This window comes from Pelodiscus sinensis, chromosome 32 (assembly GCF_049634645.1).
Source record: "Pelodiscus sinensis isolate JC-2024 chromosome 32, ASM4963464v1, whole genome shotgun sequence".
NCBI lineage: Eukaryota > Metazoa > Chordata > Testudines > Trionychidae > Pelodiscus > Pelodiscus sinensis.
In genome coordinates, this window is record NC_134742.1 from 11,947,095 (window position 1) to 11,959,604 (window position 12,510).

At 50.4% G+C, this 12,510-nt stretch overlaps 1 protein-coding gene across 8 annotated transcripts in view; it reads left to right on the top strand.

Annotated features, from left to right (window-relative positions):
- Positions 1-10,903, top strand: part of LOC102446465 (C-type lectin domain family 2 member B-like) — a 39,453-nt gene extending 28,550 nt beyond the window's left edge. For 4 of the 8 annotated variants that reach the window (XM_075913482.1, XM_075913478.1, XM_075913477.1 and 1 more), the window contains 3 exons: positions 1,770-1,998; positions 4,913-5,005; positions 6,060-6,098. Coding sequence is in view for 4 of the 8 variants with exons in the window: in XM_075913479.1 (XP_075769594.1) it covers positions 1,929-1,998; positions 3,346-3,435; positions 4,913-5,005; positions 6,060-6,268; positions 8,329-8,432; positions 9,741-9,900 (726 nt within the window). In the remaining 4 variants the exon portion in view is untranslated. Of the gene's footprint in view, positions 1-1,769; positions 1,999-3,345; positions 3,436-4,912; positions 5,006-6,059; positions 6,269-8,328; positions 8,433-9,740 lie in introns of those variants that run through there. The other 4 variants (XM_075913479.1, XM_075913480.1, XM_075913481.1 and 1 more) reach the window with 3 other exon arrangements.
- The last annotated feature ends 1,607 nt before the right edge of the window (positions 10,904-12,510 follow it).

A 12,510-nucleotide genomic window follows, 5' to 3' on the forward strand; every position in this document is an offset into this window, starting at 1 on the left:
GCACAGTCGTCTGAAAAGGTTCAGCCTCCTGAAATGGGTACAGTCGTCTGGAAAGGTTCAGCCTCCTGAAATGGGTACAGTCGTCTGGAAAGGTTCAGTCTCTTGAAATGGGTACAGTCGTTTGGAAAGGTTCAGTCTCCTGAAATGGGTACAGTCGTTTGGAAAGGTTCAGTCTCTTGAAATGGGTACAGTCGTCTGGAAAGGTTCAGTCTCTTGAAATGGGCACAGTCGTCTGAAAAGGTTCAGCCTCCTGAAATGGGTACAGTCGTTTGGAAAGGTTCAGTCTCTTGAAATGGGCACAGTCGTCTGGAAAGGTTCAGCCTCCTGAAATGGGTACAGCAGTTAATACAGTTGCTTAAATTTTACAAGCCTTAAAAACAATGACTGTGCAATTTAAACCTTCAATGCTATACATTCTAAAGCAATTTATACAGCGCAAAGCAATGCAAAAGCAATTAATAGAAGAGCTACTATAATACAATAATAAAGCCTCGTTCACTTACACTTCACCCGTATGCTACCTACAGTGCCAGGCAGGAAGTCGCAGTCCCTTTGATTCCCACCTGTCGGGACGCCATGCACTGGGTCGTCGGTGTGAAAGGCTTATTTACTTCTAGTTACATCAAGCAGGACCTGCGGGTCAATCCTGCTCATTCCCTCCCATCGATTGTTCTTACTAAGCCCATTTGATAGCAAAGTGAGACTTGGTCGTTCTAATCATATTTACCAATGGATTCTGTATTGTGTAGGATACGTAAAATGCCCAACGCCCTATTTGGGGTCTTGCTTAAACTATACGCGTAGTTGATGGTTTAATGGCTGCATCTGTAATTTTTGCTTATCAGAAACAGAAGTACCAGTCCAAGATTGCTTGTCGCGTATTCTTGATGTGGTCTCGTGTACCATGCTTAACCTGCTTCCCAAACCTTGCCTGCGTGCTTATGTGCACCAGACTTGAGACAGGCCTGGGTTTTGCTTTTTAGAGATCCACTCTGTGGTCAAGGCAGGGCAGTCCAGGTTCTCCTAAATTCCCTCTCCCCCTTTGGTCATTTATGAGGTTTTTTTTTATAATTGGGGTAGTTAAGAAGAAAAATTAAAAAATAAGTAAAAAAGGGAAAGACGGAAAACGAAGAAAAAGGACAAATATTAAGTTTTGGGGAAAAAAAGGTGATCTATTCTGAATCGAGCATAACAAACCCATTTTGATATTTTCTATTTTCTATTACATTTTCTTTCATTTTCTTTTTACTTTCTTCTTTAGCGTCCTGTGTGTTTTGTGAAATCTGGAGCTACACGCGCTTTTGTGGAAACATCTCTCCACCCAAAAAAGTGGCCTTTGAGCAAAATGTTCCATGCCAGTGATGAGTGTGTCAGAAAGCTTTTTGAGTGTAAAAATGCGAGGTTTTGAAGAACAGCTGTAACAGAAACATTTTTGCCACTAGCACAGTGTGGGAAATGGGTTTTGGTCCCATTTTTGTTGTTTTCTTGGGGAAAATTCATATATGAAAACAGTTTGCTTACAACCGGAAATGTTTCTATTGTGAAGTGGAGAGAATTCTGCGGTTGGACTACTACATGTATTCGTTTGCTGGGCTCTTCCAATCACCCCCAGTAACTTATAAGGGGAGTTCTCATAATGTAAATACAGCTGACCCCTCGTAGCAAGCCACTCAATATGCTGACTTCCATCCGTTTGAATAATTTCCATCTATTGTGAAACTTCTCCGCAATTTAATTTAATCCTGCCAACCCTTTCCACCCTGTTTTAGCCTGGCGTATAAGAACTGGTGAGATACTGCCATCTACTGGAGGGTCCTTAAAAAGGAAAGAACCCGGCGCTCTGATTGTTACCAGGAGTGGCTCTGCAGAAAGTTGGCCAGGAGATACGGACATTTCGGTTCCCAGCCAGGGCTGGTCTGAGAGCACAAATGGCGAACACTGCGCTTCAACAGGGACAGGAAAAGCGTCACAACCTGGACCCAGAAGAGCAGAAATCAGGTAATTTCATACTCCCTCTTGCCCAATGTGCCCTCGAATCTTTTCCATCCACATGCAGATTTTGTCCCGCCACGTGCGGAATAATTTCACTTGCACCAATGAATGTGCACCACCAACAGAAACAAACAAACAAAAAAACCTAGCTGTGGACGCACTGCTGGGTGGCATTCGAACCTCTCCTGAGTGGCTACAAAAGCCCCCAACTTACATCGCTCCTACCTCTTTTTCCTTTGGGGTGTCATGGAGTGTGGGAGAGTCTCCAGGCCCTGTACCCCCATCTGCAGTCACATGTGACTCTCAGCCGGCAGGTAGAACAGAAGGTTTATTGGTTCACAGGGACACAGTGTAGTTCAGACTTCTTGTTACAGGAACCAGGAGGATTCAGTACAGTCAGTTTTGGGAAGGAGGGGGAGCGGACCTTCAGCTCTGGGCCCCTTCCCTGGCCCCCCTGGCCAGCTAAGATCCCTTTTGCCTAAGGCAGCTAAAAAAACCTAACTTACACTTTGAGCAGCTTCTAACTAACTCACATCACTCGGAGATTTAGGCAGCTCTGCCGCCTGCTTTGTCCCCTCCTCATCCAGATAGTGTGGCAGTGCTTAGGGAAACTGAGGCATGCACCCACATGTTGAGTGATTTCACAACAGCCCAGGACAGCAGAATCACATATAACGCAACAAAGCAACCGGTGAATGTGAACCGGAGTGAACACAGGACTACCGGGTTATGTCTACACTGGCGAATTCTTGCGCAAGAACTCTTGCACAAGAACACGTCTACGCTGCCATGTGCTTTTGCACAAGAGCATCCATGGCTGTGTGGACGCTCTCTTGTGCAAGAAAGCTCTGATGGCCATTTTAGCCAGAGGGCTGTCTTGCACAAGAAACCCCTGCCGTGCGTCCACACTGCCCTCTTGCACAAGAGCTCTTGTGCAAGAAGGCTTACGCTTGTTAGAAAAGAGCGTAGCTCTTGTGCAAGAAGCCCTCTCTTCCCACGCCGTACTGTAAATCTTGTGCAAGAGCGGGTGGGCAGTGTGGACGCTCTGCAGGTTTTTGCTCAAGAACCCACCAGTGTAGACATAGGCTACGTCTACACTGGCATGATCTTCCGGAAATGCTTTTAACAGAAAAGGGATCAGTCCCTAAGCATCAGGGTTTGGCCCAACTTTCACAGGAGCCGAGAAACCATCGTGGGAATGGCAATGGGTCAGCCCCTTTCGAGGTCAGGCAGGAAAGTTCTGGATAGAGCTGAGACAGAGCAGAGACACCGTAGAACTGAGAGGATGTTGGCAGATCCTTATGTCCCCTTCTGCTGTGGTTTGTGGCTACTTGGGACTTGTCTTTTTCTTAGCAGGGGAAAAATTGATTTGGCCGGAGACCCACGGCATCAGGGTACCCTTCCGATCAGAAGAAAGTATTGGGCTTCATCATGACCGGGAGGGTAAGCCCGCTTCGCGTGTCCTGGCGCTAGCAGTAACATGCCGCATTGTGCGTGTTGATGTCAGCACCAGGGTTCCTGATTCGAATGGTAAATGTGTTTCTTGTGACAGCAGCCAGGGGTAATGCTGAGATGTAGTAAGTCAGGGGGTATCTACATAAGCACGGCCTCACGGGGTCAGACCAAAGGTCCATCTATCCCAGTGTCCTGTCTGCCGACAGTGGCCGGCACCAGGTGCGCATAGAGGGAGGGAACAGAACAGGGAATCTTCAAGTGAACCCGGTCGCCCATTCCCAGGCTCTCGGAGCATGGATTGTCTATTCATACAAATAATTTCTTGTTACTTCCCCGACCCATCCGCAAATACTGCAACCTGCAGGCCCCTCCTTAGGATTTATGGGGCCCTAGGCAGTACTATCAGGGATGGCCTGAGGTTGGCTGCAGCAGCTGGCACCCCAAGGTGGAAGGCGCGATCAGCGCCCCTGCCTGCACGGCCGTCAATGGCCATGACGTCATCATCGGGTGCCCGGGCATCCTGTGACGTCATCATTGGGCAACCCGTGAGGCCATCACCGGATGCCCGTGTGACATAATCACTGCCACATTACGTCATCATCGGACGCCCCGTGACGTTGTCATCGGGCACTGTGACATCATCATAGGGCATCCGTGATGTCATCACTGGATGCCCGTGTGACATAATCACTGCCCCTGTGATGTCATCGCTGGATGCCCGTGACATCATCATTGAGCGCTCCGGCCCGGCGGAGCCCTAGGCGATCACCGAGTCTGCCTAGGCTCACAGGCCGCCCCTGAGTGCTATTAAACTGGTGCCCTTATGTCCGATAGCAGCCTGGGGCGGAGATGATGATGATTTTGTAGAAATGTGATTTTATAATCCTCAGCCACACACCCATAAAATATTTTAAAGCACATTTTAAACTCAGGTCCTGTTGATTGATGCAGTAAATTCAGAAACTGACAGGATAGACCTGTTGGCACTTTTAAGTTCACTAGATCCTCTCTGGAGGAAGCAGAACCTGTCTGGGGCGTGTTAAAAGCATCTTTGAATCAAGAGACGCTTTTCGTAAAGCCACTAGGGCCGGGCCCTGTCCTATCGCCCAGGCCTCTGGGCAATTTTCCCTTTTATTCCCCTTCCCCTGGCATTTCTGAATAAAAATCGCTTGGTTGTTGATTTGGGCTGGGGGCAGTGGAGTGAAAAATCAAACATTTCTGTGGAAAAGTTGAACAAAACCATTGATTTTTCAGTTTTGTCCATTCCCTGAGGGAGAGGCAGAAAGCGCCATTTTCAGACAGTTTCTGCTACTGGGAGCTGAGCGGCCTCGACAGAATTTTAACTCTCGTTCTCCTTTTTTTCCTCAATGTTACCGGTTAACTGCAAATCCACCCGGTTTGTTTTTGCTTTGTGGGCTAAGAAGTCTGGTGCCCGGCTGGGGATTCATGGCTCTTTCTCTTTCAGTTCCTGGGTGCGCATGTGGGAAGGCTTCACGCCTCAAAGCCTTCGCTGGGATCGCTGGCGCAGCTGTGGTTACAACACTCATCATTTTAACAGGTCAGTGGCGACCTTTGCTTTCCCCAGTTTTGAGCTTTCCAAGAGTTGGGCTTGCTGCGAAAGCTCACTAGATCCTCATGTGGCTGCTGTTTGGAGAAGGTCGTGTTTTGCTCTGCCCCCGCTCTGTGAAAGCTGCGCACCTCCCAAGTATCAGAATCACCGAACACTAGAACTGGAAGGGACCTCGAGGAGTCATCGAGTCCAGTCCCCTGCCCTCATGGCAGGACCCGGTACCCTCTACAGCCTCTCTGAGAAGTGTCTTTCCAACCTGTGCTTAGATATCTCCAGAGATGGAGATTCCACAACCGCCTTAGGCAATTTATTCCAGTGTTTGACCACCCTGGTAGTTAGGAAGTTTTTCTTAGTATCCAACCTCAACCTGCTTTCCTGCGATGTAAGCCCATTGCGTCTTGTCCTAGTAGTGATAAAGGATTTAACCAGGAACCATTCTTCATGGTCCCCAAGGCCAGGGAATTATTCTCGTCTCCGTTTTAGAAGTGGGGAGATTAAGTCCTAGAGACAGGGCCACCTTTCTCATGAGCGAGTCTCTGATTTCATTCTGCTTCCCAGTCCAGAAGCGGAAGAGAGACTCGGAGGCTACGTCTACACTGGCATGATTTTCCAGAAATGCTTTTAACGAAAACTTTTCCGTTAAAAGCATTTTCGGAAAAGCGCGTCTAGCTTGGTAGGATGCTTTTCCGCAAAAGCACTTTTTGTGGAAAAGCATCCGTGGCCAATCTAGACGCGGTTTTCTGCAAAAAAGCCCCGATCGCCATTTTCACGATCGGGGCTTTTTTGCGGAAAACAAATCTGAGCTGTCTACACTGGCCCTTTTGCGCAAAAGTCTTTCGGAAAAAGACTTTTGCCCAAACAGGAGCAGCATAGTATTTCCGCAAGAAACACTGATGCTCTTACATGAGATCGTCAGTGTTCTTGCAGAAATTCAAGCGGCCGGTGTAGACAGCTGGCAAGTTTTTCCGCAAAATCAGGTGATTTTGCGGAAAAACTTGCCAGTCTAGACACAGCCTAACCGTGGCCACTCTTTTATTTTCAGTGCTAGCAAGTAGATCCTATGTCACCGGTTCTCCTTCTCCTGCCACTTGGTATCCAGCGTCCTGTGGCCCCTCCTGCCCAGACGGTTGGGTCGGCTACCGGAGGAAATGCTACTTTTTCTCTGAGACTGAAGGGAACTGGACCGACAGCCGGAACCAGTGTTCAGCGCTCAACGCCTCTCTGGCTTTGATTGAGAGTGAGCAAGAGCTGGTAAGAAGGAAAGAGACGCCTAGTTGTTTTGTTTTGTTTTAATAGCAGCCACAACACACGGGTTTTGGAGGGTTGCCAGATGTCCAGTTTTCTACCAGACAGTCCGGTATTTGCACCGTCTGTCTGGTAGAAAAATTCAGAAAATACCGGACAGGTGCAATGTCCGGTATTTTCTGAATTCCCGACTGGGCGCCGGACGGAAGCCTGGCAGGGGCGGGGGTAGGGGAGCCACTGGAAGGCGGGGCCACGATTGGTGCTGGGAGCCCTATGGTCATATGCAGAAGCTGGACGGGGTGGGGCGGGGTAGGGGCCGGGACTCCGAGCCACTCCCCCCGCCCGGCTTCTGCACGCGACCAGAGGCTTCCAGCGCCCATCATGGCCCCACCTCCCAGCTGGGAGCCTCTGGTTGCATGCAGAAGCCGGGCGGGGGGAGCGGCTCCCAGCCCCTCCTCCACCCCCGCCCCTCTGCCCGGCTTCTGCTCGCAACTCGAGGGAGTGCCTGCCGGGGACATGGCCCGAGGAACTCCGACTGTGGTCAGTGGTTGCGCCTCCCCCCGACCAGGTCTGCTTCCTGCCCCCCTTCCTCCAGGCCCCCCTCTCCTCCCGTCCAGCTCCACAGCCCCCAGCTCTGCTTCCCAGCCCCCCCTTCCTCCCGGCCAGCCCCGCGGCCCCCAGACCCTCCCCCCGCCAGGTCTGCTTCCCACCCCCCTTCCTCCGGGCCTCCTTCTCCTCCCGGACAGCCCCACGGCTGCTGACTCCCCCACCCAGCTCTGCTTCTCATCCCCCCTCCTCCCGTCCCCCCCTTCCTTCCGTCTAGCCCCGCGGCCCCCAGACTTCTCCCGCCAGCTCTGCTTCCCGCCCCACCCCCCTCCCAGCCCGGTTCCCGTCCCCGCCCATGATCAAGTGTGCCCGTTTTTTTGGCAGGGTCTATCTGGCAACTCTATTTGGAATAGCTGGGGATGAGTCCTATCCGGGCCTGAGCGCTGTAGCTCAGCAAAGCCAATGGTGCCGCCAGCGAGTGTGATGGACATTCTGGGAGTTGACTTTGAATCTGCCCTGTTGTAATGGTGTTGGGGCAGAGATTTCATAGACGATTAACAGGCCATTTCTATTATTAATAATAATCCTTACTGAAGCGCCGGGGGTCCTTATCATAAATCGAGGCCCCTTTGTGCACGGTGCTGTACAAACCCCAAACAAAGAGACGGTCCCTGCCCCATGAGGAATGTAGTTCATCCCTCGCCCAATTAAATACCTTCACATTTTCCTCCAAAAAACAACAGCCCCTGCCCTACAACTTTTCATGCTTGGTCTCAGCTCCGAGGGGTCTAGTTGCTAGTCCAGGAAGAGACTAACACGCTTCCCCAAAATCCCAAGGCTACTTGCTGGAAGGCAGGGGCAGCAAGTGAAGGCCCAATTGTAGAAGACAAGTCCAAGCCCCGCCCCCTCCCCCTGAAGCCACACCCTTTCCCCTGAAGCCACGCCTCTTCGACGACCTCTCTCCCCAGCCAAGCCACACCCAACCTCAACCCTCAAGCCTGATCCTTCCCCAGTCATCTGAAGGTCTAGGGCTGTCGCACCGTGGTCCCAGCCCTCCTCGGTGGCTGGGCAGGGTAGGCAGTTTTGGGAAGGCAATGACTTCCCTTGCCTACATTACCAGCTGCCCATGCTGGAAGATGATTGACCTGCTGCACATCTTATGTACTGAGAATTCCTAAGCTGCCATCTGTAGGTTTCAGAGTTAACACACCATAGCAGCGCACAGGAGAGATCATGCTGCTCTCAGACCTCTTCGATCAGGCTCTTTGTAGACAGAGGCAGTCATTAATGCCTATTTCCCCCTTTGGGCAGCTTCCCCATCTCACAACTATTGTCTCAGACTCAGGCAAGACAGCTGACGCTGTAGAACACAATTCTTCCGTCGGCTGTGAATTCTGCGGCTGCAGATTTCACAGGCTCCTGACTGTTCTTCGACAATAATCCAGGACGATAGTGCGAGGTGGGATTCCCGGTGGCCTTTGCACGTAACTGCTTCCCCTCTTTGCTTTTCTCGTTGTAAGATTTTCATGCTGCGCTTTAAAGTCAGAACGGATCCATGGATCGGCCTCCGGAGGGAACCCGGCCAGGGGTGGAAATGGGCCAATGGTTTAGAATTCAACAACTTGTGAGTCCTTTTCTTTTCTCTTCTTACTGACTGTCAGAGTCATGGGAAAAGCCAACTGCGGTCGTGGCAGAGTGCTTGACCCACCGTTTAGAAATGTGTAAAAACCTGTCTTGTGTCTCCTATCCTCACCCATGTCGCCCTTCCGCTGGGCTGGAAGGCTACGTCTACACTGGCATGATTTTCCGGAAATGCTTAAAACAGAACAGTTTTCCATTATAAGTATTTCCGGAAAAAGCGCGTCTACATTGGCAGGATGCTTTTCTGGAAAAGCACTTTTTTCCAGAAAAGCATCCGTGCCAATGTAGACGCGCGTTTCCGCAAAAAAGCCCCGATCGTCATTTTCGCGATCGGGGCTTTTTTGCAGAAAAGAAATCTGTGCTGTTTACACTGGCCCTTTTCCGGAACAGTTTTCTGGAAAAGGACTTTTCCCCGAACGGGAGCAGCATAGTTTTTCCAGAAAAGCACTGATGATTTTACAGTAGATTGTCAGTGCTTTTCTGGAAATTCAAGGGGCCAGTGTAGACAGCTGGCAAGTTATTCCGGAAAAGTGGCTGATTTTCCGGAATAAGTGGCCAGTGTAGACACAGCCGAATAGATTTCTGGAGCTTTGCAAGACAGATGATTGGCAACGTGGAAATCAGTGGTGCGGAGTAAGGATGTTAAATTGCCGTTAATGGGCTAGTCGAGTGGGGTACATTTCAAAGGAGGGATGCGGAACTCCACGTGCAGCCCGGGGCCAACAGGAAGTTCTGTTGACTCCGGGCTGCCTGCTTTGAAATGTACAAGAGTCCTCGGTGGGGACGCTTGTGCATTTCAAAGCCATGGAGCTTAGGGTCAGCAGGGGACTCCGATTCCCTCATTAACTCCAGGCTCCACCCCTGCTTGGCTAGAGACATTACAGGAGGAGGCTGTTGTCTAACTAACCCAACAAGCAGTGGCGTGAGAATATTTTTAAGAGCGGAGGTGCCGAAACCCAACCCTCTTATCCCTGTTCATGACCTCCCCCCCCCCGCAAGCTGAGGCTGGGAGAAAAGCCCAGACCTACGGTGCAAGCAGCTGGAGTCTCCACTGCAGGTCCCACGCCAGAGCCCAACGGCGTGTTGGGCTAGCAGCTGGGAACCCAGACATGTGGGGCTGGCACCTGGGAACCTAGGCATGTGGGGCAGGCAGCAGAGTCATGGTATACAGGGCAGCAGCTGGGAGCGAGGCCGGGAGCCCGGGATTGCTGCAGTACCCCTAATCCCAGGCACGTAAGCCGACAAGCGTGGCACGTCCCTGCCTTAGAAACATCTCACCCATTGGTTGCAGGTTTGTCATTCGCGGGGAGGCGGACTGCGCGTTCCTGAGCGAAGACACCGTCAGCTCGTCCCGGTGCTACACGGAGCGAAACTGGATCTGCAGCGCGCCCGAGGCCCATGCCAAGGGAGCGGACACGAGCGGAGAAGGGACGCGAGAGGCTCCGGGATAACATCGCGGCTTTGCGTTGAAGTGACATATAAAACGCCGGGCTGGGAGGCTTTATTGCGTCTCTCGCCCCGGGCACAAAGGAAAAGCTGCAAGTCGGTTTTTCCCCCATCAGGACCTCCTGCCCCCACCTGCTTCCCATGCTGCCTTGGTGACCTCGAGGGCAGCCCCACTGTTTTCACTGGGGTTTTCAGAGTGGTAAGACCCAGACCTACCTACTCTGCTCAGAGATGCAAAACAGAGCACGTAGCGCTCCCTGCATATTTATGTCAATATGGAATATATTTCCAAAGGTTTTAGGCATGACACAGGATTTTGGTGGAGGGCCCTAATAGTTCATCTAATAGCCAGAAGTAAAAGGGAAACTCGTTTATCCAACTAGCTGACAGAAAAGGAAAGCTGTCCCTTTAAGGACTCTCTCCTACAGAGGGGTGAAAGGACACTGGGGGTGAATAAAAAGGACAGGAAGCCTTTGGAAGCAAGTTTTTGTACAGGCAGTCCCCGGGTTACATGGATCCGACTTACATGGGATCCCTACTTACAAACGGGGTGAGGCAACCCCACACTAGCTAGCGCCCCCCCCAGCAGACCAGGGAGACGCGGAGCGGCTTTTCTCAGCAGACACCTCAGCTTGAGAATAAAGGACTGAGGGAAGTGAGGTGTGGGAGAATAAAACTGAGCTCTAGAGAAATGTTTGGCTAGAGTTTCCCCTACAATATGTACCAGTTCCGACTTACATACAAATTCAACTTAAGAACAAACCTACAGTCCCTATCTTGTACGTAACCCGGGGACTGCCTGTACATGAGGGACTGTTAGTACTTTTCCTGCTTGCAAAGCGGGTGATGTTTAGTTTTTATTGGTCTGTGCATTTCACAACTTTAATTTCTTTCTTATGTCTAACTTAAATTCTTCGACTACTAAATGCCTAACCTGTCATGTCTGGAGTAATTACCCCTATGGTTGGTAATTACAATTATTACAATTAAAATGTGTATTTTTAGACATGGGAGGTCTTTTGAAGAATTTATTTTAAAAACTGTATGTCAGGTGGTCCAAGCATTTTTAAAGGCTAACGCTAGATCCTCAGATTGTACCTCTCGATATCTATGCGTGGACGGTTTAGAGCTGAGCTTTTATAATCTTCAGCAACAAACTCATGACATATTTAAAGCCCATTTTAAACTTCAGGTCCTGTAGACACAGTAATGCACAACCGGTTTTGTCAGTAAATTCAGGGTAGGCAAATGCCTGTGGTTACATCTAGACTGCAAGCTTCTTTTGGAAGCTTTTCCAGAGATCTTCCAGAAAAGCATATTTTGAAAGAGCGCGTCCACACTGCAATTTGTGAACCTTTTTTGGATCTTTTTTTGTAAGAAGCATTTCCGAAATTTGGCCACATCTACACTGGGCCAAATTTTGGAAAAAGCCCCTTTTTTTGGAGGAGCCCTTCTTCATGGGAGAAGGAAGACAGGGCTTCTGAAAGAGTACATCTGCTCTTCCACAAAAAAAAGCAGAAGAGCAGACGTGTACCCTGGCAGGCCTACTCAACTTTGGACGACCCGGGGACCACAGTGATACTCACAGCACATCCTGAGGACGGCAACTTAAATGTGGTTGCACAGACATGCAAATAGCTTCTTTCACACTGACGGGCATGAATACAAAGATTAAGGCAAGACGACACAACACACAGGCCCCATTTCAGTCCGTTCTGCTGATATGAATAAAATGCAATAGTTACCCCATTTCCACCCATATGCCGTTTAATGAGAAACGGCAGTCCAGGAATTGAACTACTAAAACACATCTCAACAGAAGACCATTCTATTGACTCGCCGTTGTGAAGCGTGTTCCCAGGGGAGACCATGTCCAAAGGTCCCACTTGCGGGCTGCACGTTAAGCCAAACCCAAACCACACTGTGGGCTGCAAACAACTGGGCCGCATGTTGAGTAGCCCTGCTCTAAGGCCTTGTCTATACTTACCTGGAAGGTCGAACTGAGTTACGCAACTCCAGCTACGTTCATTGCATAGCTGGAGTCGACGCACCCAGAGCTGGTCCACAACATTTTGGTACCTGAGGCGAGGAGCTCAAATGATACCCCCAGACCTCCTAGCTTGGACCAAAACTTTGAAAGGTCTCACTTCTGCCTCCTTCCTCCAGCACAGCACTCCACCATCACTGTGCATCTAGAGCAGAGAGAATACATAGGCACCAGCAGCAGACACAATTTTCTACACTCTGGGTCCTAGTGCTCCCTCTCCCCCGGTCTGGCACCGGAGACAGCCACTTCAGTTCTCCTTATGGTAAGGCCAGCCCTGGACGCACCTTCATTCGGCCTTTGGCACCGTCTCTACAGCAAGAAGTCAACTGCAGCTGAAGGCTGGGAACATTTTTACTTTTACACACACACACACACACTTCGTTTTCAGGGGGTTGTGCGGCTGGGAACTTTTTTACTTTTACACACTGTGACGGCGCGTTGGGGGTTCCCCGTCTCCTGCACCCCGAAATGGCACAAACAGACTGCACCAGCCAGTGGAATTGAGGGTGGTTTATTGCTCCTCCAGCTCAGCGCAGCACCGATGTAGTCTGGTCACAGGAACTGGGCT